At 50.6% G+C, this 14,150-nt stretch overlaps 1 protein-coding gene across 5 annotated transcripts in view; it reads right to left on the bottom strand.

The window, feature by feature from the left end:
* DPP3 (dipeptidyl peptidase 3) overlaps positions 1-14,150 on the bottom strand; it is a 45,454-nt gene that overhangs the window by 1,462 nt on the left and 29,842 nt on the right. For all 5 annotated transcript variants that reach the window (XM_081241515.1, XM_081241511.1, XM_081241513.1 and 2 more), the window contains exons 11-17: positions 13,920-14,032; positions 13,464-13,556; positions 11,924-11,986; positions 11,700-11,824; positions 11,456-11,576; positions 9,594-9,773; positions 1,734-1,896 (exon numbers count right to left, since the gene is read on the bottom strand). In XM_081241515.1, the coding sequence (XP_081097641.1) occupies positions 1,734-1,896; positions 9,594-9,773; positions 11,456-11,576; positions 11,700-11,824; positions 11,924-11,986; positions 13,464-13,556; positions 13,920-14,032 (858 nt within the window). The remainder of the gene's footprint in view (positions 1-1,733; positions 1,897-9,593; positions 9,774-11,455; positions 11,577-11,699; positions 11,825-11,923; positions 11,987-13,463; positions 13,557-13,919; positions 14,033-14,150) is intronic.

The following is a 14,150-nucleotide window of genomic DNA, read 5'->3' as shown; positions in this document are numbered from 1 at the left end:
TAACTGTGTGACCTCAAGCAAATACATTCTCTTCTGTGTCTTAGTTTCCAGCTGAAAAATGGGGATAATGACCTCCTCATTGAGTTGTTGGGAGTTGATCCATGGAAAGTTTTTACCCAGACTCTGGCACATGGCAGTCCTCAAAAGTTAGCTACGATCATCATCAGCATCCTCCTCCTCATCACCACCACTACCTTTGAATATTCAACCTGTTCTTCAGGCCTTAAAGTTTTACCCCCACTTCCTCCCCAGACCCTTCCCTGAGTCCCTCAAAAGTAGAGGTGATCTTCCCTTCTCTAAGTGTTCAGACCACTGTTTGTGTCTCTTGGGCACCCATGAACACTTCCCTTATAAGATCATTTCTCTCTCTGGCTTATTCCTAATGGGCTGTGAACTACTTGAGGTGAGTAGTCCAACCCCAATGCCTGCCCAGGGCTGGACAGTCAAAGCAATGATGATATTGTCCATGTAATGAGCATTGACTATGTGCCCGGCATGATCCATTCCCTCACTCATTTGACAGGCATTGAGAGGCTCCTGTGGGCCCGGCCCTGTGCCAGATGTCAGGGATGTGCTGCTTCTGCTGCCATGGAGATGAGCAGACAAGCAGACAGGAAAATGGCAGAGTGACAGCTGTTTGAAGAAGAAGAAGCTGGGTGATAGCTCAGGGAGTGTGCCTGGAGGGTGGGGAGCCGGGGAGAGGGTTGCCAAGGGGTGGGGTCCAAACTCCTCTATTTTATTTTTTAAATGAGGTGTATATTCATTGTTATTAATTTTTTCTTTTGGCCGCACCACGCGTCTTGCAGGGATCTTAGTTCCCTGACCAGGGACTGAACCCAGGCCCTGGCAGTGAAAGCGCTGGGTCTTAACCACTGGGCCACCAGGGGACTCCCTAGAGTTTAGAATAAACCTTTTAGGGCTTCCCTGGTGGCGCAGTGGTTGAGAGCCCGCCTGCCGATGCAGGGGACATGGGTTCGTGCCCCGGTCCGGGAAGATCCCACATGCCGCAGAGCGGCTGGGCCCGTGAGCCATGGCCGCTGAGCCCGCGCGTCCGTAGCCTGTGCTCCGCAATGGGAGAGGCCACAACAGTGAGAGGCCCGTGTACCGCAACAACAAAAAAGAATAAACCTTTTAAATGCTTTTTCCTCACCAGGAGGAGGTAATTATTTCATTTAACCCTCACAACTGCCCATGACTATGGCAGTGAGGAACAAACGCTCTTAATACAAAAGGGCCTTTAATACAAGAGGTACAAGCGCAAGGCAGACAGGGCCAGGGATTCTGGCAACAGCATCATTGCTTGACGAGGGAGAAGGACCACGGGGATGCTGATCTCTCTCGGGGCTCTGCCGAGTCCTGTTGTACCCTGGGCTCAACTCAGCCTGCTGGGTGCCACCTCTCTGCCTGAGCTGACCTCACTCCTGGGCCCCCAACAGGCCTGATTCTCCGGTATGATGCCTGGCCTCCCCCCAGGCCTGGGGTCTGCCTGTTCTACTAGCCCCTGCTCTGCTGGCCCGCCTCAAACCTTCTGTTGCCGTCTGAGAAGCAGCATGACCCCGTGTGTGTGTGTGTGGGGGGGGTGGTAGATGCCAAGTTGTGGGCCTGAGGTTTGGCACAGGGCGGAGGGCCACCCCAGGGAGCCTTTCCTGAGCCCCGGCTTGGTGCCAGGCCTTCTCTGCGCTCCCAGAGGGCCCTGCACGGCCCCCATCAGGGAGGGCTCAGGGGCCCATTACCTTTGAGGCGAGTGTTGGGCTGAACGATGAGCTTGCGGGCTTCCTTGCGGAGCAGCACCGTGTCCCTGAGGGAGAGGAAGCGCTCGGGGGGCTCGTCGGTGACCGCCGCATACCCCTCATATAGGGCCCGGCCGCCAGCCACGTCCCCTGTGGACTTCAGCACCTGTGGGAAGGCAGGCGTTAGTGCCTATCATGGGCGCCCTCCCGGCATCCACGGGGCTTTGCCAGGGGCTACCACCAACGGTGCCCAGCCCTGGACTACATCTGCTCTCTCGCAGCTTTCCTGTGCTGAATACGCGAGGAATGCGGGTCACATGCTAGCGCAGAGTAAGTGCCCATACTAAAGTGTAGCCAATGGTCCTCCTCTGCGTGTCTCACTTGAGCTGTAGACAAGGAAGGTATTATCATCACCCTCTTTTTTTTTTTCTTTTGAACATTTTTAGGGACTTCCCTGGTGGTCCAGTGGCTAAGACTCTGTGCTCCCAATGCAGAGGGCCTGGGTTTGATCCCTGGTCAGGGAACTAGATCCCACGTGCCGCAACTAAGACCTGGTGCAGCCAAAGAAATAAATAAATATTGGGCTTCCCTGGTGGCACAGTGGTTAAGAATCTGCCTGCCAATGCAAGGGACATAGGTTCGAGCCCTGGTCCGGGAAGATCCCACATGCCGTGGAGCAACTAAGTCCGTGCGCCACAACTACTGAGCCTGCGCTCTAGAGCCCGCGAGCCACAACTAGTGAGCCCACGTGCCACACTACTGAAGCCCGAGTGCCTAGAGCCCATGCTCCGCAACAAGAGAAGCCACGACAATGAGAAGCCCACGCACCGCAACGAAGAGTAGCCCCCGCTCACCACAACTAGAGAAAAGCCTGTGCGCAGCAACAAAGACCCAACACAGCCAAAAAATAAATAAATACATTTATTAAAAATAAATAAATATTTAAAAATAATAATGAAATTAAAAAATAAAAAGTTTTATTTTTACCATGACAAATGTTCAGGCAATTATCCTTCGTGTTCAACAAATACTTTTCCTTGGCTGCATGGCATGCGGGATCTCAGTTCCCCAACCAGGTACTAACCCTGCAGTGGGAGCTCAGAGGCTTAACCACTGGACTGCCAGGGAAGTCCCCACCCTCTTTTTTTAGTAAAACATTTCACACACCCAAAATATATAGTATGTATGTTATAAAGAATAAGACACCCGTACAACCACCACCCAGCTTAAGAGTCAGTCCAATCGCCCCCTCCTTGACTGCACCCTGTGGCCTCCCCCATCTGAGAATCAGCACTCGACTTGGTGCTCATTAGTCCCTTGTTTTCCCTGAGTTTTACTCTCAACCATAAATTTTTGCCCACATCCTGTGATTTGCTTTTTCTGCTCGAGTTACATCTGAGATTCATCTGTGTTTGTGCGTGTAGTTATAGTTCACCCTTCTCACGGCTGTACATATTCCACTTACAAACACACCACAGTTTCATCTCTTCCACTGTTGCTGTGTAACCTGTGCTTTTTGCCCTTTGAGGCTGCTGTGGACAACCTGTACATCTCCTGATGCTCAGAGGCAGGTTTCCCCAGAGAATCAAGGTCTGGGGGTCAGGTGAATGCTCATCCTTAAAGGACGATGCCCACATTGTTTTCCAGAATTGTTGCACCTGTTTACATTCCCAGAAGCAGGAGCTGGCAGTCCATCCTGCTCGGCACACCAGGGTGGCGTTGACAGTTTTTCATTTTGCCAAGATGGTGGGTGGAAATCTCATGTTGTTTAAGGTGTGCTTTTCTGATGACTAACGAGATGGAATAACATCCCACAAGTTGGTGGGCTACTTATTTTCCTCTTCTGTTCATGAGTTTTGCCTATTTTTCTGTTGGGTTGTCTTTTCCTCCCTTTTTTTTTTTTTTTTAAGTTCTTTATATGTTTAGAGGCTAACCTTTTGTTAACACATATGTGGCAAATACCCTATCCTAGTTTAAGACTCATCTTCTCACCTTCTTTATGGTAAGTTTTGATGAATAAAAGTTATTATTATTATTGTTATTATTTTGGCTGCGCCGCCTGGCTTGCGGGATCTTAGTTCTCTGACCAGGGATCAAACCCAGGCCCACAGCAGTGGAAGCGCAAAGTCGTAACCACTGGACCACCAGAGAAGTCCCTAAAAGTCACTTTTTTTTTTTTTTTTTTTTTGTGGTACGCGGGCCTCTCACCGTTGTGGCCTCTCCCGTTGCGGAGCACAGGCTCCGGACGCGCAGGCTCAGCAGCCATGGCTCACGGGCCCAGCCGCTCTGCGGCATGTGGGATCTTCCCAGACCGGGGCACGAACCCGCATCCCCTGCATCAGCAGGCGGACTCTCAACCACTGCGCCACCAGGGAAGCCCCTAAAAGTCACTTTTAATGTAGTTAAAGGGATTGATCTCTTCCTTGATGGCCTGTGCTTCTTGTATGGGGAGAAATTCTCCTCCACCCTGAGGTCATAAAGATATTCTTTTCTCAGTTTAAAACTTTGCCATTCACGTGTAAGCCTTTAATCTCTCTGGGATTGAATTCTGTGTGTGGTATAAAGTAGAAACCCGAAGTGTCTCTCCATAAGGATAATCTATTGTCCCAGGGCCACTATTAAATGGTCCCTCCTTCCCCAGTGGTCTGCAACGCCACTTCTGTCGTATACCAAACAATCAAAGCTCTTGGTTCTGTTCCACTGGTCAATTTGTCTATTCCTGCCCCAGTGCCACACTGAATTTAGAAGTCTCAGAATAAAATTTGATATCTGGTGGAACAAGTCCCCAACCTGTTTTGCTTCAAGAGTGTTTTGGCTCTGATTCATGGTCCTTTATGCTTCCATCTAAATTTTACCATCAGCTTGTAGAGTTCCATGAAAAACACTCTTGGGCCTTTATTCAACCTTGCTGAACTCTTTTATTACCTTCAATAATTTATAGATTCTTTTGGCTTGCCTATGTAGACAGTCATATCATTTGCAAAACGATGAGGTTTTTTTTTTTTTAATTTTTTTTTTTTTTTTTTTGCGGTACGCGGGCCTCTCACTGTTGTGGCCTCTCCCGTTGCGGAGCACAGGCTCCGGACGCTCAGGCTCAGCAGCCATGGCTCACGGGCCCAGCCGCTCTGCGGCATGAGGGATCCTCCCGGACCGGGGCATGAACCTGTGTCCCCTGCATCAGCTGGTAGCCTCTCAACCACTGCACCACCAGGGAAGCCCTTTTTTTTTAATTAAAAAAACCTTTTTTTGGCAGCCCACACGGCATACGGGATCTTAGTTCCCCGACCAGGGATAGAACCCGTGTCCCCTGCAGTGGAAGCACAGTCCTAACCACTGGAACGCCAGGGACTTCCCAAAACGATGAGTTTTGTTTCTTCCTTTCTAATGCTTAAAGTTTTTACTTGTTTTTCTTGTTTCCTTGTAAAAGCTAGGACCTTCAGTACACTGTTGAGCAGAAGTGGAAATAGAGAGTATATTTGTCTTCTTCCTGATTTTAAAAGGAATGTTCTAGAGGTTCAACAAATGACATTTACTGTACTTTCGGGTTTTTTTTTTTTTTTTTTTTTTTTTGCGGTACACGGGCCTCTCACTGTTGTGGCCTCTCCCGTTGTGGAGCACAGGCTCCGGACGCACAGGCGCAGTGGCCATGGCTCACGGGCCCAGCTGCTCCGTGGCACGTGGGATCTTCCCGGACCGGGGCACGAACCCGCGTCCCCTGCATCGGCAGGAGGACTCTCAACCACTGCGCCACCAGGGAAGCCCTGTACTTTTGTTTTTTGAGACACTCTTTGTCAGGAAGCAGCTGCAAGCTGACACAGTTCTTGCAGCTTAAAGCATGGCAAAGTCCTGCTTAATTCTCGACAGGACCAGAAAGATTATTAGAGAAGATATGAGTCTTGGCCCGTGAGGTTGCTTGCGGTTTCTCTAACTATAGTTTGTCCTTGGCATGTTTCGGTAATCACAGTCTGTTCTCACGCATGTTTATATTCTGCTTCGCAGAATGTTTTGTACTATAACTTCAACACTAAGGAAATACTGTCTGATGATTCTGTCTTGTGATTTTAACAAAAACATGTATTGCCTACTGCAATCTATAAAAAGAGTTTTGATGGGAAATAAAGTGTGTGTGTGCTTGTACGCCACCCTCCTGACCCCCTCTCTGCTTAATCCCCTCACCTGCTCTCAGGACTTGTTCCTCAGTCTAACAGCGACTGACAACTCTTACCGGTTAAAGAAATTCTTTTTGACTCTGAGTTTCCTAAGCGTTTTTTATCATAAATAGATATTGACTTTCAAGAGCTTTTTCTAAATCTATTGAGATGATCATGGTTTTTCTCCTTTAACATGGTGATTTTCATAAATATATAATGTTAAATAAACCTTTCATTTCTGGGATTAAACCCAAATTGATATTTTCTGGATTTGATCTACTAAGATTTTATTTTAGAATTTTGGCATTTACATTTTCCTTTCCTGAACTATCTTCAATTTTGGTATCAAGATTAAACTGGCAACTTACAATGAGGTAGAGAACATTCTCTCTTTTTCTATTGTATGGAAGAGTTTATATAAAATTGATACCATCTGTTACTTGAATATTTTGTAGGATTCATCTGTAAAACTCTGTGAGCTTAGCATTTTTTTTAAAATTAATTAATTAATTAATTATTTTTGGTTGCGTTGGGTCTTCATTGCTGCGCGTGGGCTTTCTCTAGTTGCGGCAAGCGGGGCCTATTCTTTGTTGTGGTGCGGCAGGCTTCTCATTGCGGTGGCTTCTCCTGTTGCAGAGCACGGACTCTAGGCGCACGGGGTTCACTAGTTGTGGCTTGCGGGCTCTAGGGTGCAGGCTCAGTAGTTGTGGCGCATGGGCTTAGTTGCTCCACAGCATATAGGATCTTCCCAGACCAGGGCTCGAACCTGTGTCCCCTGCATTGGCAGGTGGATACTTAACCACTGCGCCACCAGGCAAGTCCCAGCTTAGCAATTTTTGTATGAAGATTTTAGACCACCGATTTAATTTCTGTAATGGCTATAGGATTATTCAAGTTATCTATTCATGAGTCAATTTTAATGTTATTATTTTTCTAGGAATTTGTCCATTTATCCAAGTTAAAAATTTATTGCCATAAATTCCTGCTATATTTACAGTTATGTTCCCCTTTAAATTTCTACTCTTATTTTGCCTTCACGTTTTTTTTGGGCCATGCAGTATGTGGGATCTTAGTTCCCCGACCAGGGACTGAACCCAGGCCCCCTGAAATAGAAGCACAGAGTCCTAACCACTGGACCACCAGGGAATTCCCATTCTACGATGTTTCTAGACAGGGGTTCCGCTTGTCATTCTTGGTATTTCTAGAGCTTCCTGGATTTATGAATTGGGTCTTTAATCAGTCCTATAAAATTCTCAGCCATTATCTCTTCTAATATCCCCTCTCCTACATTTTCTCTCTCCTTTCCTCTTAGAACTTCAGTTTATGTACATTAGACCTTTTCACACTATCCTCCATGTCTCTTAATCTCTCTTTTAAATTTCCTAGCTTTGTGTCTCTGTGCTACATGCTGTATAACTTCCCTTACCTTCAGCTGGATTTAAAACCTGTTTCAGCTGCCTATTTTTATTTTTTTATTATTTTTTTTGTGGTACGCGGGCCTCTCACTGTTGTGGCCTCTCCCATTGCAGAGCACAGGCTCCGGACGTGCAGGCTCAGCGGCCGTGGCTCACGGGCCCAGCCACTCCGCGGCATGTGGGATCTTCACGGACCGGGGCACGAACCCGTGTCCCCTGCATCAACAGGTGGACTCTCAACCACTGCGCCACCAGGGAAGCCCAAGCTGCCTATTTTTAGTTTCAGTGATTATAAAGATTATTGCTAGGAGGTCTATGTGGCTCTCTTCCAAATATCTGACATTTTGTGGCTCTGATCCTTACTTCTTTTGCCAATTTGCAGGTGGCAAAGTCGGATTCCTACTAGGGCACCCTCCAGGTAAGCCTCCCCCACTTAGACCCAGGGTTAGAATGATTTTCCCTCGCTTTGGAGTCATTAAAACCAACTGGGAACTCCTGGGGGAGGATTAGAGAGAATACCTCACCTTTCTCTCTTCTGCATGATATTTAACACCCAGAATATGAACACACATTCATCAGGTCGACAGGTTAGACCCCAGGAGCTTAAACCAAAGAGTTGGCAACAGGGGTGCTGACAGGACCCAGGTGTTATCATGAACAAGTGAGTAAGGCAGGTAGTGGACCCGGCAAACTGGAGAGTCACGCCATGTCCAAATGTCCAAGTGTGCAAATGCAGTGGCTGATGCTCAGTTCCAGCCCATCATTCACGTGGGAATTACGTCTATTGATGTCAGACCTTCGAAGAAGTCAGAAATACACATTTGTGTCTCACCTCACCAACTTTTACAATACAGGTGGGCCAAAGCTATGACTGTGTCTGTGAGCCATGGCTGAAGCCTTTCCCTATGGAAAAGCCTTCATCTTCCCTGGGGCTGGCTCCTTGCTGTGCTCTTGGCTTTTCCTGGGGGGCTAATAAAAGAAACAGCAACACCAAAAATGCTTCCATATTCCATATCTTCTGCAAAACTACTACTGCAGACACTGTCCATTCTGCTGAATGATCCCTCTCATACAGAGACCCACCTGCTTCAATCTCTAGAACGGAATGCTCTGTGTTCACTCACTACTAAGTCACAGTTCAATACTGGCCAGAGATTTGGCAGATTTGACTCCTTTATCTAGTGACTTATTATTATTATTAATAGACTGTTTTGGAATAATTTTAGATTTACAGAAAAGTTGCAAAGATAGTACAGAGAGTTCCCGTGTGACCCTGGCCCAGTTTTGCCTGTTGTTAACATCTTACAAAATTGGTACATTTGTATTAACTAAACTCTAGATGTTATTTAGATTTCACTAGTTTTCCCACTAATGTCCTTTTTCTATTCCAGAATCTAACCCAAGACACTGCACTGTGTTTTGCATCTAATGATTTTTAATTTCTAATTTTATTTTACTTTAATGGCCAAACATATCTTTTTAGGAAAAATGCCTTACATCCCTTCTGGAAATAGGTGGGAGTACAATCATAAAGCGATATTTGCTGAATTGAAGCCTGGGCCTTCTTCAGGTTGAAAAAGCCAGCAGGACCCTGTTCTGATGGACGGCACTGCCTGGTAAGGAGGGGGTCACCATCAGTGGTCCTCCGGCTTTGTTGAGTGTCAGAATCACCTGGCAGGCTAGTAAACATGCAGGTTCCGGGGCCCCGCACTCAGAATTTCTGAATCAGGAGGTGTGGGGTGGGGCCTTTGAATCTGCATGTCCTGGGCGATGCTGCTGCTGGTCCCTGGACCACACTTTGTGTCACACTGGCTTGGATAACACGACAGTCTATTGCTCAGTTCCACATATATGTTGTTTCATTTAATTCCTACCAGGTGAGGCAGGTGATGTACCTCATTTGACAGATGAGAAAAGTGGAGGCCAGCAAGGCAAAGTATGTTACCCCAATTACACAGCTGGTTAGTACTGACACCAGAACCCCAAAAGGTCTCCTGACTCTACACATCCCTAGATGGGAGGGATGTCAGGGCTGCAGTGACCACTGTCCCTCCCTCCTTCACTCACCAAGCTCCAGGCTTCCTCCTTCTGTCTCTCAACCCACTAAGCTCCTTCCAGTCCCAAGACCAGGCTTTACTCTTTGTTTCTTCTGGTATCAGATCTTCTAATAGCTGGTTCCTCCTTGGCACTCAAATTCCAGCTTAAATACCACCTCCTCCAAGAAGACTTCCCTGTTACAGGGTGGGGAGACAGGGTGAGGCTGGAGGGGGCCTCCAAGGTGAGAGGCCCCTGTTTACCTGGAGTCTCCGCAGGAACTTCTCCAGGGCGGGCTTGCCCACGGTCCGGATCTTGTTGCGGTCAAGGTGAACCTGGGCATCTGGGCGCCCATCGGAGCCTGTGGTGGGAGTGACGGTAACAAGTCCCTCGCCAGCCTCCAGCAAGACCCTCAGGATCACAAACCGGGCCTGCATGTGGGCCTGCCGGGGCCAAAGAGAAAGGAATCATTTGCAACCCCGAGGCAAGAAGTATCAAGAGCTCATTCCAAGGCCTGATATATCATATGTGCGCACTAATTGTCAATTATTATTGTCGTTTTATCCTTCCCGAGCCTGTGGGTCCTTTTGTGCCTATTCCTTTCCCCTCAAATGCTTCCCTTCTCCTCTCACAAGGGAGGGCAGGCTGCCCTGGTAGACATGAAGGCCATTTCCAGGCAGGACCCAGAGCCCCATGTTCCCCCTTGTCACCTACCATCCTCTCTGTTGCTCCACAGCCCACCCTCATGACAAGTTACCCCCAGAGGGCCCCTCGCCACCAGGAGCCCGAGCACTTTCTTCTCCACAATCCTGTTTGCATTCAACAGTGGGATCAAGAGGGCACCATTATCCCCAGTTTACAGATGACAAAACAGAGGCTCAGAGAGGTGAAGTGACTTGCTCAGGGTCACACAGCTCGTAGGAGAGAGCAAGGACTAACCCAAGTTTTCTGACTGTAAAACGTGTGTTCAGGGCTTCCCTGGTGGTGCAGTGGTTGAGAGTCCATCTGCCAATGCAGGGGACAGGGGTTCGTGCCCCGGTCCGGGAAGAGCCCACATGCCGCGGAGCAGCTGGGCCCATGAGCTATGGCCACTGAGCCTGTGTGTCTGGAGCCTGTGCTCCACAACGGGACAGGCCGCAACAGTGAGAGGCCCACGTACTGTGTAAAGTGTGTTCTTTTTTTTTTTTTTTAATAAATTTATTTATTTTAAATTTATTTTTGGCTGTGTTGGGTCTTCGTTGCTGCGCACAGGCTTTCTTTAGCTGCAGTGAGCGGGGGGCTACACTTCATTGCGGTGCGCAGGCTTCTCATTGCGGTGGCTTCTCTTGTTGCAGAGAATGGGCTCTAGGCGTGTGGGCTTCAGGAGTTGTGGCACATGGGCTCAGTAGTTGTGGCTCGCAGGCTCTAGAGAGCAGGCTTGGTAGTTGTGGCACACGGGCTTAGTTGCTCCACGGCATGTGGGATCTTTCTGGACCAGGGCTCGAACCTGTGTCTCCTGCATTGGCGGGTGGATTCTTAACCACTGCGCCACCAGGGAAGTCCCTGTGTGTTCTTTTGATGACACAATATTGCCTCCTCAAAACAGACTTACTTGACTTCTTGAAAGATTTCAATTGTTTACCCTATCTCTAAAGTACATCTCGTCACTGAACAGTGTAGCCTAATGGCTCTGGAGGCAGGCTGCTTGGATTTGAATTCTGGTTCTGTTACTTACCAGCAAGTTACTTAATCGCTTTGTGCTTCAATTTCCTCATCTCTAAAATGAGGGTAATAACAGTACCTACCTCCTGGGTTGACACTGGGGACAAATGGGTTAATTCATGTAAAGCGCTTAGAGCAAAGTGGCACAGAGTAAGTCCTATGCAAGTCATCTGTTAGTGGTCATAGTAAAATCATCTCATCTGATTCACCCTCAGAGGTGGGCAAGGAGATTATTACTCGCATTTCACAGACAGGGACACCGAGACTCACAACAGTGATGTGACTTGCCCTCATATGCAGTGGACTCTGGGATCAACCCAGTTTATGTGCCTTGTAGGTACGGTTGTCCCTTCCCTACACCCAGAATCCTGATCTTGGTCCCCACCTCAGGCTCTTCCCTCCTGAGGGGTCCCCTGGCCCCCACCTGTCTCCAGCTGGAGGCCTCAGGGGTGTAGAACTCCAGAGCAAGCAGCCCGGCCCGAACCATGTTGAGCCAGTTCACGTAGACCACATCTTCTGCATCAGCCCCCTCAAAGCCAAAGATCCTGGGGGAGGGAGAGGAAGTGGCAGGGGGGAGGGGGGGTCAGAGGCTACCCGGGCCCTGCCCTCCCTGCCAGCACCCCCTCCATCCAGAGAGGAGGCCCACCCCCCAGGCCTGCTGCTCGTACTCCAGCACTTGGGGGTTGAGGCAGAGGTAGAGGCCCACGCTCTCTGCCCGGCACTCTTCATAGCTGGAGGCAATAGTGCTGAACTTGCTGTCCCAGGTCTCCCCGCTCCGGTACCAGCTCTGAATCTGGGAGGGAAGGCCCAGGAAGCAAGCTTAGGGGTGCCTGCCACCCCCCTGGGCCGCCCCACTCCCAGCACCCCAAGGCTCCGCCAAGGCCACCCTCACCTGCTCCCCTGTCTCTGGGTTGATCACTGTCTCCTGGTCAAAGTTGAATGCTCCTTTCTCATCCTGCAGGAGAACGGTCATGAATGTGGGGCAGGTGAGGGCAAGGTGCCCCTGGCCCTGGGCCAGGCCTTCAGCCCTGGATCCAAGTGGCTCAGAAAGGTGACCGGGAGCAGTGAGTGGATGGCAGGAGCAGCAGGTCCACCGACACACTGCTGCCTCCAAACCTGTCCTGTGACACATCTCAGAAGCCCCGGAGGTAGAAGATTGTGAGGCACCTACCCCTGCACAGAGAGTGACTCGGCAGGCCAGATGGGGAGGGACATGCCCAAAGTCACAGGAAGACTTGGACTCAGCATCTCCAGAGCCCAGCTGGAGATTTCCCAGTGGGTGGACCAGAAGGCCTGGCTGCTCCTCACCTTCCTGGCCTCTCTGCTGGCATAGGAGGTCACAGGATGTGACTCTGCCTCAGAAGCATCACCCTCACCGTCCTCTCCATGTGCCAAGTGTCTTTCGTGCACCATCCATTTCACCCTTGCAACCACCCTCCAAGGAACATTCTATTACTACCCCACTTCACAGAGGAGGAAACTAAGGCTCAGAGACTAAGAACCCCAAAGTGGAATCAGAGCACATAATGTCTGTGCACACTGTCTCTTAACAATAACTCCCACTTTCAGAGGGCCTATCGAGTGCCAAGCAAATCCCAGGGCTTTGCCTTTATTCTTCACAAAAGCCATACCGTAGGAGTCAGGAATCCTATTTTACAGATGGGCCAACTGAGGCTGGGAGGGAAACTGTCTTGTGCAAGGCCACGGAGGGGCCACATGTGTCCCTGCTTCCCTGGGACTTCAAAGCCTGGACAAAGCCCAATGCCAAGCTGCTCCCCCATCAGCTGCTCTCTGGATCCTCCTGACTTCCAGGCCCAGCCCGTCCCCATTCGGGGAGGCAGCCCCCCGCCACAAGGAGCAGGCCCAACCCTGCACTCTCTGACAGCCCTGCCCCACCCACCCCCAGTCACGTCATCCATGCAGCTCCGGGCTGGGGGTCCACAATGGGCTCTTCCCGGCCTGCCAGAAAGGCTGTCTGTCTTCTCATATTCCCTGAGTGGGTGTTGAGGGTGCTCCAGCCACTCTGGCTGGCCAGGAGGAAGGGGCAGCTCTGGGGAGAAGGGGCCCCTACAATACCTGGAAAGGTACAGGCTCCAGGGAACAGCAATGCAAAGACAGACAGTGTTGCAGCCTCAGGACTAGGGGCTCCAGACACTGCCCCCTTCTGGCCTCTCTAGCCCTGGGGCTGTCTGAGTCATACGCTCAGGGCAGGCTTCCCTGGCCTGAGCCAAGCAATTCTTCCTGTGGGGGGACCTTAGCTGAACGGTCCTGCAGGTCCCACTCAATCCTGGGACACCTTGGGGGAGGCTGAGACACTGAGGGCCAAGACTGGAGCAGCTTCACCCCTGAGGGGCTGACCGTGGAGGAGGGGAGCTGTAGGCCTGGCTCTGCGGAGGCCCCTGCGGGCACCAGGGCCAGCCCCGTGTTCTTACCTGTACGAATAGCTTGCCGCTGCCGTGGCCCAACAGCTCGTGCAGCCCCACCTGCACGTCAAAGGAGGGTCCCTTCCAGCGGATGTACAGGTCCTGCCGAGACAAGCGGAGACCCACGCTGCCCACTGTCCCACCACGGCCACACGGCCTGCCCACACCCCCCGTGCCAGGCCGAGGGCCCATCGTGATGCACACATTTGCTAAAGGCCTACTACACTGGGCACCGCAAAGCCCATCCCATCCTTTCAGCAACCTGCGAAAAAGGGGCTGCCTCCACTGTTTGTCAGCTGGGGAGACAGGCTCCAAAGACACAAGGTCAAAGGTCAGAAGCGGGGAAGCAGCACAGCCAGGCCCGAAGCTGTGTTCTTTCCTCTCCTCTGACTGGCCTGTCCGCCTTCCTGCATCAGCTGAGGTCAGGCCAGGCCCAGCGCCGGCCCTCGGGCTGCCGGTGCCCACCTTGTCCTCCTCCTCCAGGAAGGTGAGCTTCTCTCGCTGCGTGGCGTAAGCCACGGCCAGCACGTTCCCCAGCGACACGTTCTTAAAGCCTTCCGTCTGCCTTAGGTCGTCATCTGGAGAAGGCGAGGGCGGGGACCAGGGAGAAGGGGCAAAGGTTAAGGGTCACAGGCGAGGAGTCTGGACAAGAGGGACAGGCCGGGATGGTGAGTGGAGCAGGGTGATGTGTGGCCA

This window comes from Mesoplodon bidens (genome assembly GCF_964165515.1).
Source record: "Mesoplodon bidens genome assembly, chromosome: 7".
NCBI classification, from domain to species: Eukaryota; Metazoa; Chordata; class Mammalia; order Artiodactyla; family Ziphiidae; genus Mesoplodon; species Mesoplodon bidens.
This window is presented reverse-complemented; position numbering and strand designations above follow the sequence as displayed.